The sequence below is a fragment of the Ahaetulla prasina genome, chromosome 3 (genome assembly GCF_028640845.1).
Source record: "Ahaetulla prasina isolate Xishuangbanna chromosome 3, ASM2864084v1, whole genome shotgun sequence".
NCBI classification, from domain to species: domain Eukaryota; kingdom Metazoa; phylum Chordata; class Lepidosauria; order Squamata; family Colubridae; genus Ahaetulla; species Ahaetulla prasina.
This window is the reverse complement of record NC_080541.1, coordinates 231212671-231230031: the sequence shown is the minus strand read 5'-3', so window position 1 is coordinate 231230031 and position 17361 is coordinate 231212671. Positions and strand designations below refer to the sequence as shown.

At 58.1% G+C, this 17361-nt stretch overlaps 2 protein-coding genes across 4 annotated transcripts; both read right to left on the bottom strand.

The window, feature by feature from the left end:
- Positions 1-201: 201 nt before the first annotated feature.
- LOC131194691 (E3 ubiquitin-protein ligase RNF182-like) lies at positions 202-4386 on the bottom strand. Its single transcript, XM_058175973.1, has 2 exons — positions 4253-4386; positions 202-3560 (listed from the first exon to the last, which is right to left on the bottom strand). The coding sequence occupies exon 2, from the start codon at positions 3533-3535 to the stop codon at positions 2819-2821; it is 717 nt and encodes a 238-aa protein (XP_058031956.1). The 5' UTR covers positions 3536-3560; positions 4253-4386; the 3' UTR covers positions 202-2818.
- Positions 4387-7431: 3045 nt separating this feature from the next.
- Positions 7432-17101, bottom strand: PCIF1 (phosphorylated CTD interacting factor 1). Of its 3 annotated transcripts, none has more exons than XM_058177608.1 (16): positions 16961-17101; positions 15126-15264; positions 14902-15026; positions 14637-14774; positions 13517-13644; positions 11663-11817; positions 11421-11568; positions 11249-11332; positions 10677-10776; positions 10416-10578; positions 10080-10252; positions 9897-9983; positions 9613-9797; positions 9392-9485; positions 9102-9277; positions 7432-8316 (listed from the first exon to the last, which is right to left on the bottom strand). In XM_058177608.1, the coding sequence occupies exons 2-16, from the start codon at positions 15247-15249 to the stop codon at positions 8088-8090; spliced, it is 2109 nt and encodes a 702-aa protein (XP_058033591.1). In that variant the 5' UTR covers positions 15250-15264; positions 16961-17101; the 3' UTR covers positions 7432-8087. The 3 variants fall into 3 exon arrangements, with proteins under 3 accessions (XP_058033591.1, XP_058033593.1, XP_058033592.1); XM_058177610.1 differs by lacking the exon at positions 16961-17101 and adding an exon at positions 16138-16534; XM_058177609.1 differs by lacking the exon at positions 16961-17101 and adding an exon at positions 15386-16059.
- Between the last annotated feature and the right edge of the window lie 260 nt (positions 17102-17361).

Here is a 17361-nt window from a genome sequence, read left to right as displayed (position 1 = left end):
ATTGCACCCATGTTGTTAGATGTTAGCAGCTTTCCTTTATTTCCCCACTTTGGGTGAGAGTCTTTAAGGAAATTGGAGAAATTGCATAGTAACCTTTAGTAATTAATTAATTACTGGTAGTTCTGGGATACTTTTATTGCTCATTCCCTGCCCCGCCATTAATAAACTAATGCATCGTAAGGAATTATATCAATTGTTTTATTGCCAGATGTACCATACCAAAACATCAAAAATTTAATACTCTAAGTTCAACCAAATATGAGAATAATCTCACGTGTGAATCGTCATGTCAAATGTGAAAGGCTGAGAATTATCACAGACCGAACAATTAATGTAATAGGAAACATTCTAATTACACCCATCTCTGTTTTTTCAAACCTTTGATTGATAGGCGCCCATATGTCAGGGTTACTCACAGCAACCTCCCCAGGCAGCTCCTCCACCATCATCTGGGCCTTCGGATCTGAAGTTTTGCCCCATTTTACGACCTCTTTTGCCACAGTTGTTAAGTGAATCTGGCTTCCCCATGAAGAAACACTTTCCTGGTCAGAAGGTGGCAAAAGGGGATCACATGAACTCCGGGACATGGCAACCATCATAAATATGAGCCAGGGTGGTCTGATGTTTGGTCACGTGACCATAGAGATGCTGTAATGGTCGGAAATCATATTTTTCAGTGCTGTTGTAACTTCGAACGGCCATTAAACGGATGGTTGTAAGTTGCGGGCTACCTACTGTATGTTCAAAGTGTGCTGCTCCCAACACGGATCTCTCTCGGCTCCTTTGAATTCCTCCCCCCACTTCACTCTTTGAAGTCCAGAGCCACCCTGCCTCCAACTCACAGAATGATTCTAGGTTAGTAAAACAAGGTTTAGCCTTGCTGGCAGTTCTTCTCTGCAGCTCTGCCTCCTCTGGGCTGGATTACTCTCTGTGTGACATGATGTCTGAGATGCAGCCACTGAGGAGACCAAGTTGAGCCTAACAGGGCAGAGAGGGGCGATTGGTGGTGGGAGTGGGGGGTCTGCCTCTCTTGTGGGGATCCTGGCATCCCCGACCCAGATTTAGCCAAAGCTGTCCTGCCCCCTTGCTTTATTCCTGGGCGCCAGGACTGGGAGAGGAGAGAAAAGAGGCTGCAGGGCAGAGCACCCACATTACTGTGTTTGTGGGGGGAAGTGGGGAACTGTTTCCTCTCCTCTGACTCCAGATGTCCCAAGGCAGACCCCACAGACAGAGAATGAGACTCCAGATTTTGCACAGCAAAGCCGGTCTCTGAGTGGTGAGACACACGTCCCTTGTGGGCATTTGGAGGTGGGGGAAGAGAGACCCAAGGCCAGTTTTGCAAAACCCACCCACCCCCATTGCCAGAGTCTCACTTGGAGCACACACACACACCCTGGCCATCACTGAGGGCTCCCAAAGGCCGGATGCCTCCCACCCAAGGGTTCCTCTGGCAGATCCTGCCCCCCACTGGCCCCTCTGCCTCCTTCAACTGCTCCCCCCAGACAGAAATGGAGCAATTGTGTGGATGGCCCCACAAAGCCCCAGAGCCTTCCAGAGGGACCTTCAGCCAGAGGAAGGAAGGCAGTGGGCCTGAAGAGTCTGAGCGGAGGGACAAGGGAGCCAGGCTGGCAGGGGGAGGGAGGCTGTGTCATTTGTCTTTGGGATGCCCCCCTGTATTGAGTGGGGATGGTCTGGATGTCCTCAAGGGTCCCTTCTGACCCTGGGATTTGGCGGCTTGATCAGCCTTGGCAGTGTTGGAGGCCCTGAGTGCTTTCCTGAAGGGGACCACAAGGGAGGGGGATGCTGGAATATGGGATTCCAGGGGTGCCATGAGTCCTCAGCCAGAAAAGAAAGGGCGTACCCACTTTCTCCCCCAGGAGGAAAGAAGCCAGACAAACTGAAAGGTCAGGAGGGGAATTCCAGGAAAGATGCAGAGCCTTGAGCTGAATCGCCAGGGGACTTTTGGATGACCTCTGGCACCCCCTTTTCCCCATGAGGCCCATCTCCTGGCACACTTCCTTCATTGCATCAAGAACTTGCCCATTGCCAGTCTGGGCATCCAGCCTGGCACAACCTCTGGGGAGTAGAGGCAGGGTCAGGGTGCGAATGCTGCACAGGAGCTGGGAAGGGCACCCAGAGAGACAGGGGGAGCCTCCTCCATCATTCCTGCCCAGGTTTTATTGTTGCTCACCTGCCACCTGCAGCCCCATCGGGGTGAGGAAGCAACAGGCTCTCACTGGGCTGCTCCTCAGGCCTCTTTTCCTGGAACCCCCTTCCCCATCGTCCCCCCACCGTCCCTCCAGAAAGACCTTCATCCAGATGGATCGACTGGGGAGTTCGCCTCCCACCTGCCAGCTCCAGCATTTTCCAAAGTCTCCGGCCTAAATCTTCCTAATACTGAAATGCAGGTAAAGGATGTCAATTTGCAAGACGGGGTGTGGTTGTCAGGTACGCTGCCACTATGCATGAAGGTTCAATTTCTGTTGTAAGGAATGGTTCCCTTGGGGTCACTTCAGAGGCTCTTCTTGGCCTGCAGGCTCCTTGCGCAGTTTTCCGTCCCAAACGGGTTGGCTGTTCCTGGTGACAAAGGCATCCACAAGCAAGAAAGGAGGAGGCTGGGCATCATGTGCATCTCTGCCATCCGGGTGACACAGCTTCACAGAATTGAGGTTTCCGGAGGGAAGCTGCCCCGCCCCTGCCATGAAATGGACCTCAGGGGTTGCCTGGCAGCCCCAGGAGGTGCCCTGGGGGCAAGGGGGGGGGTCTGTGTGAAGGAGCGTGGAGGTCGGGTGGGGTGCGGGTGGCCTCCCAAGGCAGTTCAGGCGGGCAAGTCAAAGATGTCCTGGCAGAGGCACTGGCAGAGGCTGTAGAAGATGCAGAGCAGGAGGGTGGAGGGCACCAGGCTGACCAGGCCCAGGCCCAGGTTGGGGCGCTCCACCAGCAGGAGGTAGATGCCCAGGGGCAGGGAGCTGAAATAGACCAGGCCCAGCAGCCCGAGCAGGAACCGGGGGACGGCTCGCTGGGTGCCGCAGGCCCGGCAGAGGGGCAGCGGGCCGTGGCAGGGCAAGGAGGCCAAGCTGGGCGGGCGGTAGAAGCGCATCACGTCCACTAGGTCCAGCGCCTCGGGGGCAGCCGCCTCCTCGGGCACCTCCAGCAGGGTGATGACCAGGCAGTCCGAGGAGCGGTGCTTGCCGTCCGCGAAGGGTTCCAGCACGCCGGGGCACAGCAGGACCTCCGGGGACGGCGGGGGCTTGCAGAGCAGCGCCAACACGCGCCCGTTGTCAGGCAGCCGCGCCACGTCCTCGCCCGGCACCGGCGTCTCCTGCCGGCAGAAGGGGCAGCAGAGGCTGCCGGGGGAGCCGCCCGCCTCCACCATCCGGCGCAGGCAGCGGGCGCACACCTGGTGGCAGCAGCCGAGCAGCTTGGGCCGCCGGGCGCGCCCGTCAAAGCTCTCGCAGCAGATGCCGCACTCCGTCTCGGGGGCCGCCCGGCCGAGGGGCTGGTCCCGCTCCCCCTGGGCCCTCGGGAGGGACATGGCAGCCCCGGAGGGCGGGCGGCGCCTGCAGGGACAGAAAGCGAAAGGGCTTCAGGAGCGCTGCAAACAACCGGGCTTCTGCCTCGGAGGAACTGGGCAGCAGACCAACCTTCAGGAAACAGCCCGGCTACGTTGCGATGCCTCCACAGTGCGGACAGAGCCGCGTTCCTGCAGGGCCGATCATGCCGGGCATCCTGCACGCTCCCCCGCCCAACCCGTGCCCATACAGCAACCGGTCCGTAGGGGTCCCCAGTTCCGGGACACGGCGCCTCCGTGCCAGCGCAACCTCCGAGGAGCAGGAAGCGACCCTGGGGCAGAAATCCTCAGGGTCCTCACTTGGAGAAGCCCTGCCTGAAGCTGGGCCGGGCACAACCTAAGTCCCCAGTTCCCACGCCCTGCATTGCAGGAAAGGAGGAGGGGTCAGACTCTGCCCTGGAAGGAACCGGGCGGGGGGAGGAAGGCGGGCCGGCATCCGATGATGGTCCCTGGGCAGCCTCGGCTTCCTCACCGCTGCCTGCAGCAGCTCAGCCACCGCAGCCTCTTCCTTGCCCAGGGAGACCCTCGCCCGCTTCCCCCACGCCTTAGCACGGAAGCGCAACCAGGCGGGCGACTGCTAAAACCCACGCGGGAGGAGCCTCGCCCTGAAAGACCGCAGAGCCCCCTCCTCCCCCGGGCCGCAGGGAACCCCTGGGCTGGGTCTGCCTTCTGCCTGCTTACCTCGCCGCAGGCGGGAAAAGAAGCGGCCGCCCGGCCGCCTCGCAAGGACTGCCGCAGCGCCAGCTGGGCGCTCCCGGGCCACGGGCATCCGCCTCCCCGTTGTCAAGGCGACGCAGGCCGAGCCAGGTGTGGGCGACGCTCGCTCGGGACCGAGCCCCCCCTCTCCCCTGAGGCCGATTGGCAACAGCCGCCGGTGCCCGGCGACCCCCCCCCCCACGCTCCCTTGCTCCGGATGCGGGAAAGGAGGGCTTCAGGCACAGGGTGGGCAGGAGGGACCTGCGCCTGCTACGCTCCCCCCCCCAAGGGGGTGCAGCGGCTTCATTTGCGGGAAATAAAATTGTGGGGTCCGAGGCTCTAATGCACAAAAATCATGCCACTCGTTTCATACACACAGCGTGGAACAGAATGCAAGACTGACAAGCAGTTACGTCACCAACGCAGCCCCCCCCCACCGCCCCTTCCTGCCGTTCATAAGGTACTATTTAGCCCCCACCCGCTTCTCCACCAGTTGCCCCCTGCTATCCCAGCAAGAAAGGCATCCGTGGGCTTCCCTTAAACGGGAGACTCCGGGGAGACAGGATTCAAAAGCCCCCGTGTGCCTGTGGGATCTCTGAAGCCCCCGGAATGAAGGAAATGTCCAGACAGAGCCTCCAGTGTCCCAGGGGCCAAAGACGGGAAGGAAGATGGCAGAGCCGCAGGCCCACTAACGGCAGCCATGACTGGAGCAGAGCAACTGCCTGGCAGGAATCCGGGGGTGGTGGGGAGATGATCGAACAGCCCATGGCTGACCCTGACCTTTCATGGCCAAGATCCACCATTCACCTTTTGACCCTGGGGAAGATGGGACCAGACATTCCTGCCATCTGAGGGTTTGCAACCAGACAGCTGGCCTGAGGAAAAGGTGGGCTCTTCAGCCCTCCTCCGTAAAGACTGCAGTAAACAAGTTAGGGGGACAGGAGGGGCGCTCATTAAATTTGGGGAGGTCACCAAACTAAAGGAAATTGGTTATTCCTGCTGTGGGGCAGCCCCCCCCCCCTGAGGGTTTGCATACTGCTGGAGAAGGAAGTCAGGATGGGGAGATCCAGTACTTCATGAGTGCTGGGGGGACGGGGGAGGGTCCCAGTGCCGAGCCAGCAGGGTGACCCAGCCACCGCAAACGAACAGCATCCAAGGCACAGAGCAGCTATTCCACTTGCCTGGCTTAAGCCACACCCCGCCCGGTTCTCGGCTTCCCATTCAGCTCTTCCCAGAGAAGATGGAGAAGAGCGAAGGCCCATCCTCTTAAGGGTGGGTCCAGGAACCCCACGCTGACATTCAGGCACCCTCCCCCCCACCCCCAATAAGACCCACTGGACAGCAGAAGAGCCTGCCTGGAAGGACTTCTCCCTCCTGGCTCTTTCCAAATGGGGATCAGATGATCCACCAGGGAGGATTGTGGTCTTGAGCAAAGGGAGGAGGAGGAAGACAGGGTCTAATTCGCACACTGACAAGACATTTAGTAGTGTTCCAATACTTGAGGGCAGCCCCAAAGCGGGGGTGTCAATCTATTTTCCAAAGCAGGACGAGAAACAATGGATGGAAACTAATCAAGGAAAGAAGCAATCTAGAAATAAGGAGGAATTTTCTGACAGGGAGAACAATCAACTAATGGACCAGAAGTTGCCTTCAGAATTTGCAGGTGCTGGAAGCTTTCAAGAAGAGACTGGACTGCCATCTGTCAGAAATGGTCTGGGGGTGGGACTAGATGACCTACAAGGTCCCTTCCAACTGTTTTGTTTCTATTCCTTTCTATTCTATTCTAATTTCAGCAACATGTGAACGTTCTGTCCTCCCCGATTAAGAAAATGAAATTTCCACTGGCTTCAGGGCTTAAAGAGAGAACATTTGGGGCCAGCATCGATACACCACAGGTTCTCCCCCCCACCCCCAGGGGGCTTTTGCAGTCAGATGCTGCCTGCATTTTAAACACTTTGATTAGTGCAGAGGGGGCTGCTTGGAGGTTAGACTGCACCCCAATCCCCCCCCCCGCGTGCATTTGTCAGAGGGATTCCTTGGGCAGATTTGCTCAACAGGTGTTTGAAAGGCAGGGTGGTGGGATGAACGCCTCGGACCCTGCCCACGTGGACCACCAGGCAGGACAGCCGCCGGGTGGGGGTCTGTCAGGGCTGGGGATGCAACCAGGCAGCCCACCTGAAGGGTACCCACCACCCCACCTGCAGCTCCCACCACCCTACATAGCAGACCTTTGCCAAAGCTTCATGTTGGAAGACCCTTCCCAGATTTTGGGAAGGGGTGGGGGTGGGGGCTTCCACTTCCAGAGGCCTGAGCCCAAAGCCCCTCAAAGGTCCATTCGGCCCTTCCTGCAGTGACCGGCCAGAGAACCCTGCAAAAAGCAGGAGGAGGAGGAGGCTGCAGGTAGTCCTTGACTTACAACTGTTCATTTAGTGATTGTTCAAAGTTAACACCTTTGGCAGTGAAAACAGTGACTTAGGGCCATTTTTCACACTTATGACCGTTGAAGCATCCTCTATGACCACGGGATCAAAATCCACATGCTTAGCAACGGGTTCATATTTATGATACTCCTGGGAGTCACGTGAGCCCCTTTGCCAATCTTCTGGGGAAGCCGGAGTCGCTTAACAGCTTAGCAACTGCAGGGATCACTTAGTGACTGTGGAAAAATAAGATGTAAAATGGGGCAAAACTCACTTAACAGCTATCCTGCTTGGCACCAGAAATTATGGGCTCAATTGTGGTCGTAAGTCAAGGACCGCCTTGGGAAGCCGTGAGTGGATGTCACAGATTCCTTCCCCTTGAATCCCGGGTGAGGCAGGCGGGCAGCCACCCGGCCTCCATCCATGGAGAGGCCAATTCGCTCCCCCCCCCCCGGAACACTCGACCTTGTGCTGCTCCCCATTGGGCGGATCTGTGGCTGATGGAAGGAGGCAGGACAGGTGCTGTGCCTGCGGACACAAGGAGGAGGATGGAGTGGTGGGGTCCCAGAAGGAAATGGGGTTTTTTGGGGTCAACTGGCCAAGAGCAGCTTATATCCGAGCCGGCCAAGGGCCTCCCGGCTTCATTGGCACATCAGGCCAGAAGGTGCCGTGTCAGCCAGCCACCACTAAGGCCACAGATGAGGCCCCCATCCGACTCTTCCCAGAAAAGCCACCAGGCCCGGGCAGGTGATAATGCTGGTTTTAATGTTCCTAAGAACTAGAAACAAAATCCAAAATAGACTTTTTCCTTTGCTCTTTCAATAAAAGTCATAAAATGGTTAGCATAGTTAAATTAAACCCTTTTTAAAAAAGAACAGAAACAAATCCCTCCCAGGAAGCCAGGAGCCTCAGGTGGAAACAAGACAACTACCAAAAGGGCCGCCAAGACCTTCCGCTCACACACACACAAGTCCTCTGCTCTGCGAGGGACAAGAAACTGCCTGGGGAGGAAATATGCAACAGGCACACTTGGGAAGAACGGATGGGGGGCGGGAGGGAGGACGAGGCAACGAGGGCAGCCACCACAGGGACACGTATTTACAAGACCGATTGTGCACCGGCAGCCCCCCCACCCGCCTGCTTTCCCCACCTTCTGCCGTGGGGGGCAGCCTAGCCCCACTCCACAGCCCTCCCTCCCCCCCTACTCACTGGGAAGGCTCAGAGAGGCAGCAGGCACCACTCTGCTGGGCACAGCCCAAGGGCGTCTGCAACTCATGGGGGGGGGCACGAGGACTGCCAGCCCTCCTGGGTCCCACCCTGGCCAGGCCAGCCGCTCCCCTCCTCCCCTCCTGCTTTGGAGCAGTCCGGTCGTCCTTCTTGGCCTCTCCGCTGGCCGCCCATCAGTTGGGGGTCGACTCCCGGCTTGTGCTCTGTTCCCGAACCGGCTCCTGATCCTTGTCTGGGGCCGAAGAGGCGGCGGTGGGGGCGGGCTGGGCGCGTCCCGAGTGCTTGTAGGCAGTGAGCAGTTCGTGCAGGCGCTCCTGGCTGGGCTCCCACTTGGAGAAGCCCGCGTTGTTCTGCAGGAACAGCACTGTGGTGTTGTGCACGGCTTTGTAGTACATCTCCTCCCTGCAAATGCAGAAGGCCAGTGCTCAAAGACCCTCCCGCCCCCCCGCCCTCCCACCAGCCCTTCGGCACACAAGGGCTGAGAAGGCTGAGAAGATTAGCCTTTACAAGGGTCCCTGACAGCCCCCAAAATAAGGTGCGACTCCCTGCATGAAACCGGTCAAGAGCCCAGGAAGCTCCCGGAGCGCTGGGCCAGAGGCCCGAGAATCTGTCCGCTGGGCAGATGGCCCACAAAGTCAAGGCAGGCCCAGGGGGGTTTCTGGCACCCGCCCTCTGGGACCTTCCTGGGCTCTTGACTGGTTTCATGCAGAGACTCACACAGCCACGGTAACCCCGCCCCACCTTATTTGGGGGGCTGTCAGGGATCCTCGTAAAGGCTAACGTTCCAGTGGGAACTATGGGGAGAGAGGGCAGGGGAAGACCCTGCTCAGAGGCTGTGTCCACACACACACACACACACACCCCGGGAAACTCCAGCCTCAGGACAGGAGCCCAGGAAACTTGGAGGTGCCTGTTCCCACGGCTGTGTGGAAAGGAGGCCCTGGGAATAGAGAGAAGCCCATTGGGGAGTTCTAGTCCCGCCTTTTAGGCACAAAAGCCGGCTGTGTGACTTTGGGCAGGTTTCTCTCTCTCAGCCCAGCCCACCTCATAGGGTTGTTGTTGGGGGGAAGGAGGAGGAGGCGTGGGAGGGGGAGTGAGGGCCAATGGCTGCCTTGAATTCTGCATTAAAAAAGACAGGCTGAAAATTACCACCCTCCCCATCGTCCCCGTCCGGATTCCCAGCTTACTTTTTGCAGAGGTGCTGGGAGCCGCTGCGGTACTCGTGGTCGAAGGCCGGCAGGACGAGCTGCTGCCGCTTGAAGCGACTCTGCTCCATGCGGGTCAGGGCTGTTGGGGGGGGGTCTCGCCACTCCGGGATGAAGACGATGAAGGACAAGGGCTCGCTGGACGCCTCCAGCAGTTTCTGGGGCAGAGGGAAGAGGTGGGAAGGCTCAGCCGCTCTCCCACCCGGCCTGCCCAGGGGAGGGGCAGCAGGGGGGGACGTGCCCCCTCCCCCCCCGGGGCCCCAAGGCCTTACCTCGAAGTGAGTCACCATGACGTCCATCAGCTCCTCGCAGAAGGGAGGGTTGGCCTGAAAGGAGCCGCTGATGGGGAAGAAGTCCAGGCAAGGCCTGAGGGGAAGAAGGAGGGGGTAGCCAAGGCCAGCTGGGACCCTCGATGGCCAGCAGGCCGTGCCCCCTCTTCCCTCCCGCCCCCAAGTCCAAGCCCAAGCTCCAGAGGGCGGGTGTGGCTGCTCACCCTCTGGATCCGAAGTAGCCGTCTGTGTCCGGGAAGGCCGAGCAGTATTGCTTGAAGTAGCAGTTCAAGGGAGAGGCGAAGCATTCGAAGCTCACCCCAAAGAGCTTGTAGAGGGCTTCGAAGACGTGCACCGGGAGCGCCCCCTGCAGGCCGGTGCCTTCGTAGAGCCCAAGGCCAAACATCATCTGAGGAGGAAGGACAGGAGCCCTCTGGGAAGCAGAGCAGAGCCAGGGCGGCTCCTCCACCCCCCACCCACCTCCCGAAGCCCAGCCGGAGGGCCGTACCTGGTACCTGCGGAGCAGGCACCAAACCCTTGGCAGGAAGTGCTCAAAGCCGGAGTCGTCGATGCAGCTGTAGCGATAGAGCAGCCACTGCAAAGGAGAGGGAGGGGCTCTGTGAGGGCGCCTCCTTCCCACTGCCAAGTCCCCCACCACCCTCCCCCCTTCCCATCCCCAAAAGAGGCACACCAGCTTGCTGAAGTAGCTGCGGCTGACTTTCTGCACCTCGCCCTTGTAGCGCACGCAGACCAGGCTGCTCTCCACATGCATCTCCACACTGGGCAGCGGGGGCGACGGGACGGTCAACCGCACTGGGTAGCAGTACACCAGCCGGTCCTGAACGTCGGGAGGCTCCACCTCGGCTGGGGATGATGGGAGGAGTTAAGCCCCAAGTGTCCTGTGCCTCCCCCCTCCAACAAAAGGGCTACCTGAACCAGCCCTTCTGCCTCCAAGAGCCCCATCCCTCCAGCCCCAGGACACACGGAGACCACGGAGCCCCCCCCGGGCCCCCTCCCTGGTTGGTACCGGAGATGCTGTGTTCCTTGAGGATGGCCAGGTGCTTCTCGCGGATGCGTTTGACGTACTCCAGGGAGATGTGGTAGATCTTACTGCAAATGCCCTCCACCGAGTCCTTGGCGGCGGCGGCGACGTGGGGGCCGCACTGCTTGCGCAGGTGCTCCAAGCGGTCCTGCAGCAGGAGGAAGAAGCAGGAGAGGAGCGGACTCCAAAGCAGCCCAGCCCCGCCCCTCAACCTCTCCGCCACGCTGGAGAAAGAGGCCAACCCACCATGTAGTCCTCCTTGGAGGCCGAGCGATCCCGCCGCAGCCAGCTGAAGGTGTCTTCTACGTTCCACTTCACCACCTTCCGGCTGTCTGGAGAGGCGCTCCTGCACACCGAGAGAAAGACTTGCTGTCAGGCTCCAAAAACCAAGGACCAGTGGTGATTCTTCCAAGCAGATTCCTTTGTTGCTCCGGACCTACAGACAGAATCTTGCCAGACTGAAGCAGATGACTACCTAAGGGAAGCACACACTCTGGGAACTTGTTAAGGAGGAGCCGTCTTCAGCCTCTTTCTCTCACAAAGACTATTTGGACTGAGTTGTCTCTTGCTCCTTTGGAAAGCAGCACCTCCCTCCTGGGAATCCTGACCACACTCCATCACACCTGCTGACCCTGGGCCCGCTCTGAAGGTCAAGAAGCCAGTTCAACTGGCATCTGGAGAGGCTGGCCTTGGTGCTCCGGCCATTTCTTTGGCGGCTGGTGTCCCCTCCTTCCCAGTGCCCACCTCCCTCCCTTCTTGGATTGCCTTCTGGGAAGAACAGGGTTCCAGTCTCCTAAAATAGCTAAATTTGTTCCTACCTGGATTCAATGAGTCGCTTTGCGGCTTCGGCATATTTGAAAAGCAGCCGCTTGGCTTCTTCTCGGAACTTGATTCGGGACAATCTGTGGGGGAGGCAGGAGAAAGGGAGGCCTGAAGGCTGGGCTCCGGGAGGGCAGCTTTAAAAGGTGTCCCTCGCAGCAGTCGCCATACCTGATGGGAATGTCATTCATGATTTCTCGGAACATGGAGGGAGACACGACTGGCTCGCAGTTGCTGGGCAGCAGAGGGTCCGAGCCCTTGTCCACCACCTTTCGCTCCAGCATCCAGCGGTTGAAGGACTCTCGGGGAGGATCGATTCCTGAGGGAAAAGCCGGAGAAGGACAGCAGGGCTCAGCCGGGAGGCCCCCTTCCCCAAGGCCCACCAGGTGGTCAAGGGGAGGGGGAGATGTTACCTTCCCGCTGCTGGCAGAGCTCCCGGTAATGCTGCCGCAGCTTCAGCATCAGCTGGGACCGGAGCAGCTCCACTTCCGGGTGAGGGGTCAACACTTCCGAGGGGGCCCGCTGCTTAATTACTGCATTGGTCTGAATGTCCAGGTCCCAGTAGACTCTGCCAGAGGAGAGAAACCCAGTTAGGCAGCCGGGTCTTCAAGCAGTTTGCCCTGTCCGCTCTTATGTCACAAACGCAGAAAATGACAGGGGAAACAAGCTGGGTTCTACTAAATGCCAAGTTAAGTTCTAAAATACGTTGCTCAGCTTCATGGGAGTTTACAGTAAGGGTGCCTGCAATCCGCCCTTTCAGGCCAACCACAGGCTGGGCAGGGAGGCCTCCTGGAATGTTGCCTGTTTCTTTACGGTGAATGGATCCTTATTAAACTCCGGGCTTTCCTTTCCTTTGTGCTTTTGAGTCCTCCCTGGTTCCCGATGACTCCACAGACAAGTTCCTGCAGTTTTCTTGGCAACCTTTTCCAGAAGCACCTGCCCTTGGTTGCTGCTTCTTCAGACTGCGAGAGAGGCCCCAGTCACCATGCTGGCATCTTGCCCAAGGCAGGACCAGAGCTTAGAGGCATCCGGTTTCTAGCCAGGTGCCTTAGCCACTACCCCAGCTGGCTACTAGAGAAAGCACTTCCCCTGAGTTCCAGCTATCATGGCAGAAATGCCGCCCATCAGAGGCCGGGATGCTTAGCTGGGCTCAAGCATTAAATCAGATTCCAGGTTTGCAATTGACAACTGCAAAAACAGGGGAACTTTTGAACAGAGGGAAAGGTGCAAAAGACAATTGTTTGTGTGGAAAGAATGGGGTTTCAAATAATCAGCAGGAACAAGGTTTTGTGATGGCCAGGGATCAGACTCGTTCTCCATTGCAGTGCCTCCCCCGTGGAAGACCCTCCCTCCACCCGATGGCCCTTCCTGAAGCACTGAAGACTCTTCACAGGCATTTGGCCCAAATTGTTCAGTCAGTCCCTGCTGGTTGATCTGCTAGGGTTTTTTTTAATCGTAACTTTATTTAAAAAATGACTACAACAATAAAAAAAATAACACAAACCCAAAAAAGATAAGGAAAAAGGAATAAAGACTAATGTAAGAAAAAACAGACTGTGTAGAAAAAAAAACCAGAAATAGAAAAAGATAGGAAAAAAGAATAAAGAAAAAATATAGAAAAATAAAAAATAAAATAGAAAGATAGAAAAAAGAATAAAAAAGATAAATGACTTGCCTCTACATCACGAGAAACACAAACATTCTAGTATTTTAGTATCATATTTCCTTTTCTTCAAATACAATAATCTCTTTGTTCATTAATTTGTTGTTTTTAATGACTAGAATGATTTTTAAACCTCAGGCATATATATTATCGTTCCTGTAAATTGGGGTGTCCAATCTTGGCAACTCTTAAGACCTGTGGACTTCAGCTCCCAGAATTCCCCAGCCAGCATAGCTAGGTCTTGTTGTCAAGGCTGGACACTCGTTGTGCCTTTCGGTTTTAATCCTCTGCTCACTGCCTAGAAACTCCGCTGAGAGACAAGTCACAAATGAAAAATAAGTAAGTTCAAAAGATTGCACACGAGGAAGATGGTAGACTTCAGTCTCCTCTGAAGACAACCATCCTCTCTGCAATGCAAATCTTAAAAGGTAAACTTATGCCAGGAAATTGCTAGAAAGAAAACACCATACAGTGAACAGGACAGGATGAGCGAGAACGAAAAGCTGCCAATTTCCTATGCAAATGTTACTTTGATGCTTATTACGAGCTTAATCTCCTCCTGCCCAGAAACTGGCAGAGATTCACATCCCGAAGTCTGACTCACTCGGTTGGTCGCAAGAGAGCCGCCTGCCTCTCTTCAGGAGAGACGCCCCATGCCTTCAACAGCGGCATCCCAGGAGTGCTGGAAATGTTGGGGGCTGGCTGAGCTGTGGGGTTTTCCGGTACCTCCATCTGCAAGTGAGGAAGGCCACATTACCTTGGGGAGAAACCGCTGAGCTGGGAACAGGCTCACCAAGCAGCAAGAACCGGCTCCTCCTCGCGGTCCTCCCTCACCACACCCACCGAGCGGAGGACAAGAGACGCTCCTCCACTCCTGGGAACTTCTGAACCTTCCAGGTAGGAAAGGGAGAAGCCGCCACAGAGCGAGGCGAAGGTTCCCAGGAAGGCTCTGCCAGGGATGCCCAAGCAGACGCCAGCCTAGGGCTCCATCTGCTCCCCCCTCACATCAGCTAACGCCAGCCCTTTGAGGCAGACCATCAAGAGTTATGAATTTATTCATTTATTTTAGTTATTTATTTAGATTTTTATAATGATTTTTATAAAAAGTGAATGCTCACTTTTTACTGTTAAAGTTACAGTAGCAGAATTGGGGGGAGCAGAAAGTAGGGAAATCATTGAGTAGCCTGCTCATAGGGACAAGAAAGGGCACTCTGAACAAACGGGGCCATCTGGTGGCTTCTGTCCTTTTGTGATTGTGGTGTCACATATGTGTATACCTGCCTTTTGGTGTCCTGATCAGCAGGACCTCGTGGCAGGGCGACAGAACACAATTAATGTGGCTAGTTTCTGGGCAAGATCTGTTTACCTTGTATGTATTTTAATCGTGTATTTTATACTTTAAATTTTATGTCGTATAGGCGGCCTTATTTTATTTGTGATGTTTCCAACACAAGTAAACACCATTAGCAGAATCTGACCAGCTGTGAATGGGGCTCCCTTTAAAGGGAACTAGGTGGGTCCAGTCAGGGATTCAACCCCTGCTTTGGACTCAGGTTCCTCTGACTTCTGACCTGGCGGGATTTCCTCTTCTTCTTCTTCTTCTTCTTCAGGGGGATTTTCACAGCCGCATCTTCTCCCATGGCCTCCCCCCTCCCCTCAACTCCTCCTGGCTCTGCCCTCTCAAGCCCCCAGAGTCCTGGGCCCCAGAGGAGGGGGCTCCCTACCTTGGGCTTTTTGGCAAGATTGCCGCTGGGCTGGCCCTCCTCAGACAGCTTCCGTTTCCACAACCTTTCGGCAGCGGCCGCTTCACCAGCTCCCCCATCAGCAGGCACCGGGGCGGCATTCAGACCCAGAGGGTCCGACTAGGAAGCCCAAAGAGAGAACCGTTAGCAGCGCTTTGGGGTTCCCCATCCTGCCCCAAGCAGTTGTACCAGCAGCCGAGGGATGCTCTGGGAAGCCGTGCCCGGAGTAGCCAAGCCAGCCACTCACAATGACGTCATGCTGCCCCAGCAGCGGCATCTCCCACAGTGACTGGTTGGTGAAGCGGTTGAAGTAGTAGGGGCGGTTCTCACGCTTGCTCCAGCACTTCTCCCAGCCCGCCTGCACCAGCTCATCTGTGGGGGAGGCGAGAGCACCCAGAGTTATGGTGGGGGGGAGGCAGGCGTCGAGACCACCCACGTCAGCAGCTCCCCACTGCCACCTCCGTGCAGTACCTGGCAAATCCTGCACCAGACGGGCGGGTTTGGGGGAGCTCGGCTGGTTTTGGTGGGAGGTGCCAGGAGAGTGGCTCATGAGGGAAGCCTCCTCCCTGGAGCTCCCGTGGTTCTCATTGGCCATTTTGCAGCATCGGCACTGGAGAAAGACAAGGAAACGGCATCAGCTACGCCTCCTGCCCACAGCCAAACCCGGGCACAAGGCAAGCCACATTAGCAGGGCAACGCTTGGCACCGTTGGGCGACCTGCTCAAACCTACCAGCCGCAAAAACCTCTGGGGAATCTAAGATCCACCCTTGTCCAATTAGGAGAATCCTGGCACGGAGGGGGCAGAACCCCAACACAGATCCAGCGCTTCCCAGAAGCCCCGGCAGCTTTAGGGCTCTGACCAACACAACACACACTCCGTAACCCGGTCCTGTGTAAAATGTGATTACTGTAAGATTCCATTAGCGCAAGGAAAGCATGCCAAGCCCTCTTCGGTTTATCTGTCGGCTGAAGGCTGGCTCTCTGCCCTTTTCCATCCCAGCGGCTAAGCCTTGCTCAGCTCTGATCCTCTCTGCAGAGGGATACGGAGGGTGGGACCCACAGAAGCCTCTGCCCTCTTAGTGGAGCAGAAGGGGCGCCGGGGACGGTTGTGGGATTTTGAGGGTGCAGCCGACAAAAAAGAGCAGCAACAGGGAACTTGGCATCTTCAGGCCAAAGGGATCAGGGGAGACCCCAGAGCAGCCCCTCAACACGAGAAGGGGCATCACGGGGATGGGTTTATTTAAGAGCCCTGGGAGGCCCCGTGGTCCAAATGCAGCACCGCAGGCAAACTCTGCCCACGGTCTGGGGCTCAATCGTGGTCGGCTGAAGGGTTGGCTCAGCCTTGCCAGGACCCAGATGCTTGACACCCTGGAGTGGCATAGAGGTCTGATCGCTATTTGCTGCTGCCGCTGCTGTTCTCCAGAGCCAGGGTTTTGCATTCAAGGTTGGGGGGGGGGCGGCAGTGGCTAAAAGCCCACACACTTTGCTCAGCCGGATCCTCACTGGCTCAGGGTTGACTCAGCCTTCCGTCCTTCCGTGGTCGGTAAAGTGAGGACCCAGGTTGTTGGGGGCAAAAAAACCTCGGCTCTGAGCACTTAGAGAGGGCTGGAAAGCGGCGTATAAGCCTAAGGGCTGTTGCTATTGATGCCCCGGGCAGGGGGTGGGCTAGATGACCTCCAGGCGACTTATGGGGAGAAGAGGCAAAAACACGGATGTCCGTTCCTGCTCGTGGTGAGGCTGGAGCCCCCGTCAGAGCGAGCGAGGCCCAGGGACGGCCGGCCGGCCGGGGAGGAAACGGCGCCACTCCCGCCCGCCTCGCCCTGCGCGCCCGTCCCGCCGCCCAGGAGGCCCCGGCAGGGCTGAGCCAGGCGGAGGCGCCTTCCTGCCTCCCTTCCTTCCGGGGCGGCCGCTCGCCTCTGCGCAGAAGCGCCGCCCGCCCGCCCGGCTGGCCCAGAGGAGCAGGAGCGGCCGGCGGGGCTGCTTCCGCGGCCTCCCTCCCCGGCCTGGCCGGGCATCGAAGCGGAGGAGGGAGGCCGGCCGGGGGCTCCAGGGAGGCCGGAGGGACGAGATGGCGGCGTGGATGGGGCGCCGGGCCGGGGGAGGGGGAGAGGCGGGAGGGGGGGGGCAGGCGGGGGCGCGCGCGGCGGCGGCAGGCGAGGCGGGGGCGCGCCCAAGATGGCGGCGGGGGAGGCGGCGCCTCCTCATCCTCCCGCCCGCGGCTCTTCAGTTCGGAGCTTTCTGCGCCCCGCCGCCGCGCCCTTTGCTCGCCAGGGAAGGCCTGCGGGCTCGGCGTGCCGCCCCTCACCTGCGGCCGGGGCCCGGGGTCGCTGGGGGTCGCTCAGCTTCCCACCGCCATCGCGCCGCTGCCTCACCCTGGCAGCCGCCGCCGCCATCTTGTATTCGGGACCCGCGGCTGCCCGCGCGCAGGCGCCGGACACGCCCTGCGGGACCCTCTGCGCATGCGTTATGCCGGCGGGCGCTTCCGGCCGCGCAGGCGCAGTTCGGCCCCCGGCCGATAGAATCCGCGCATGAACAGAGGAGCCCGCGCCGCCCTTGCGGGACGGCGCCATCTTGGTGGTCCCCGTGAGGCCTTCCGGGCGTTGATCCGCTCTCCGCTCCTTCGGAAGGGCGGGGCGCTTTGCACGGCCGGCTAGAGCGTCGGTTCCGAGAGACCCGGACTCGTTTGAGCGTCGAGTGTGGCGGGGA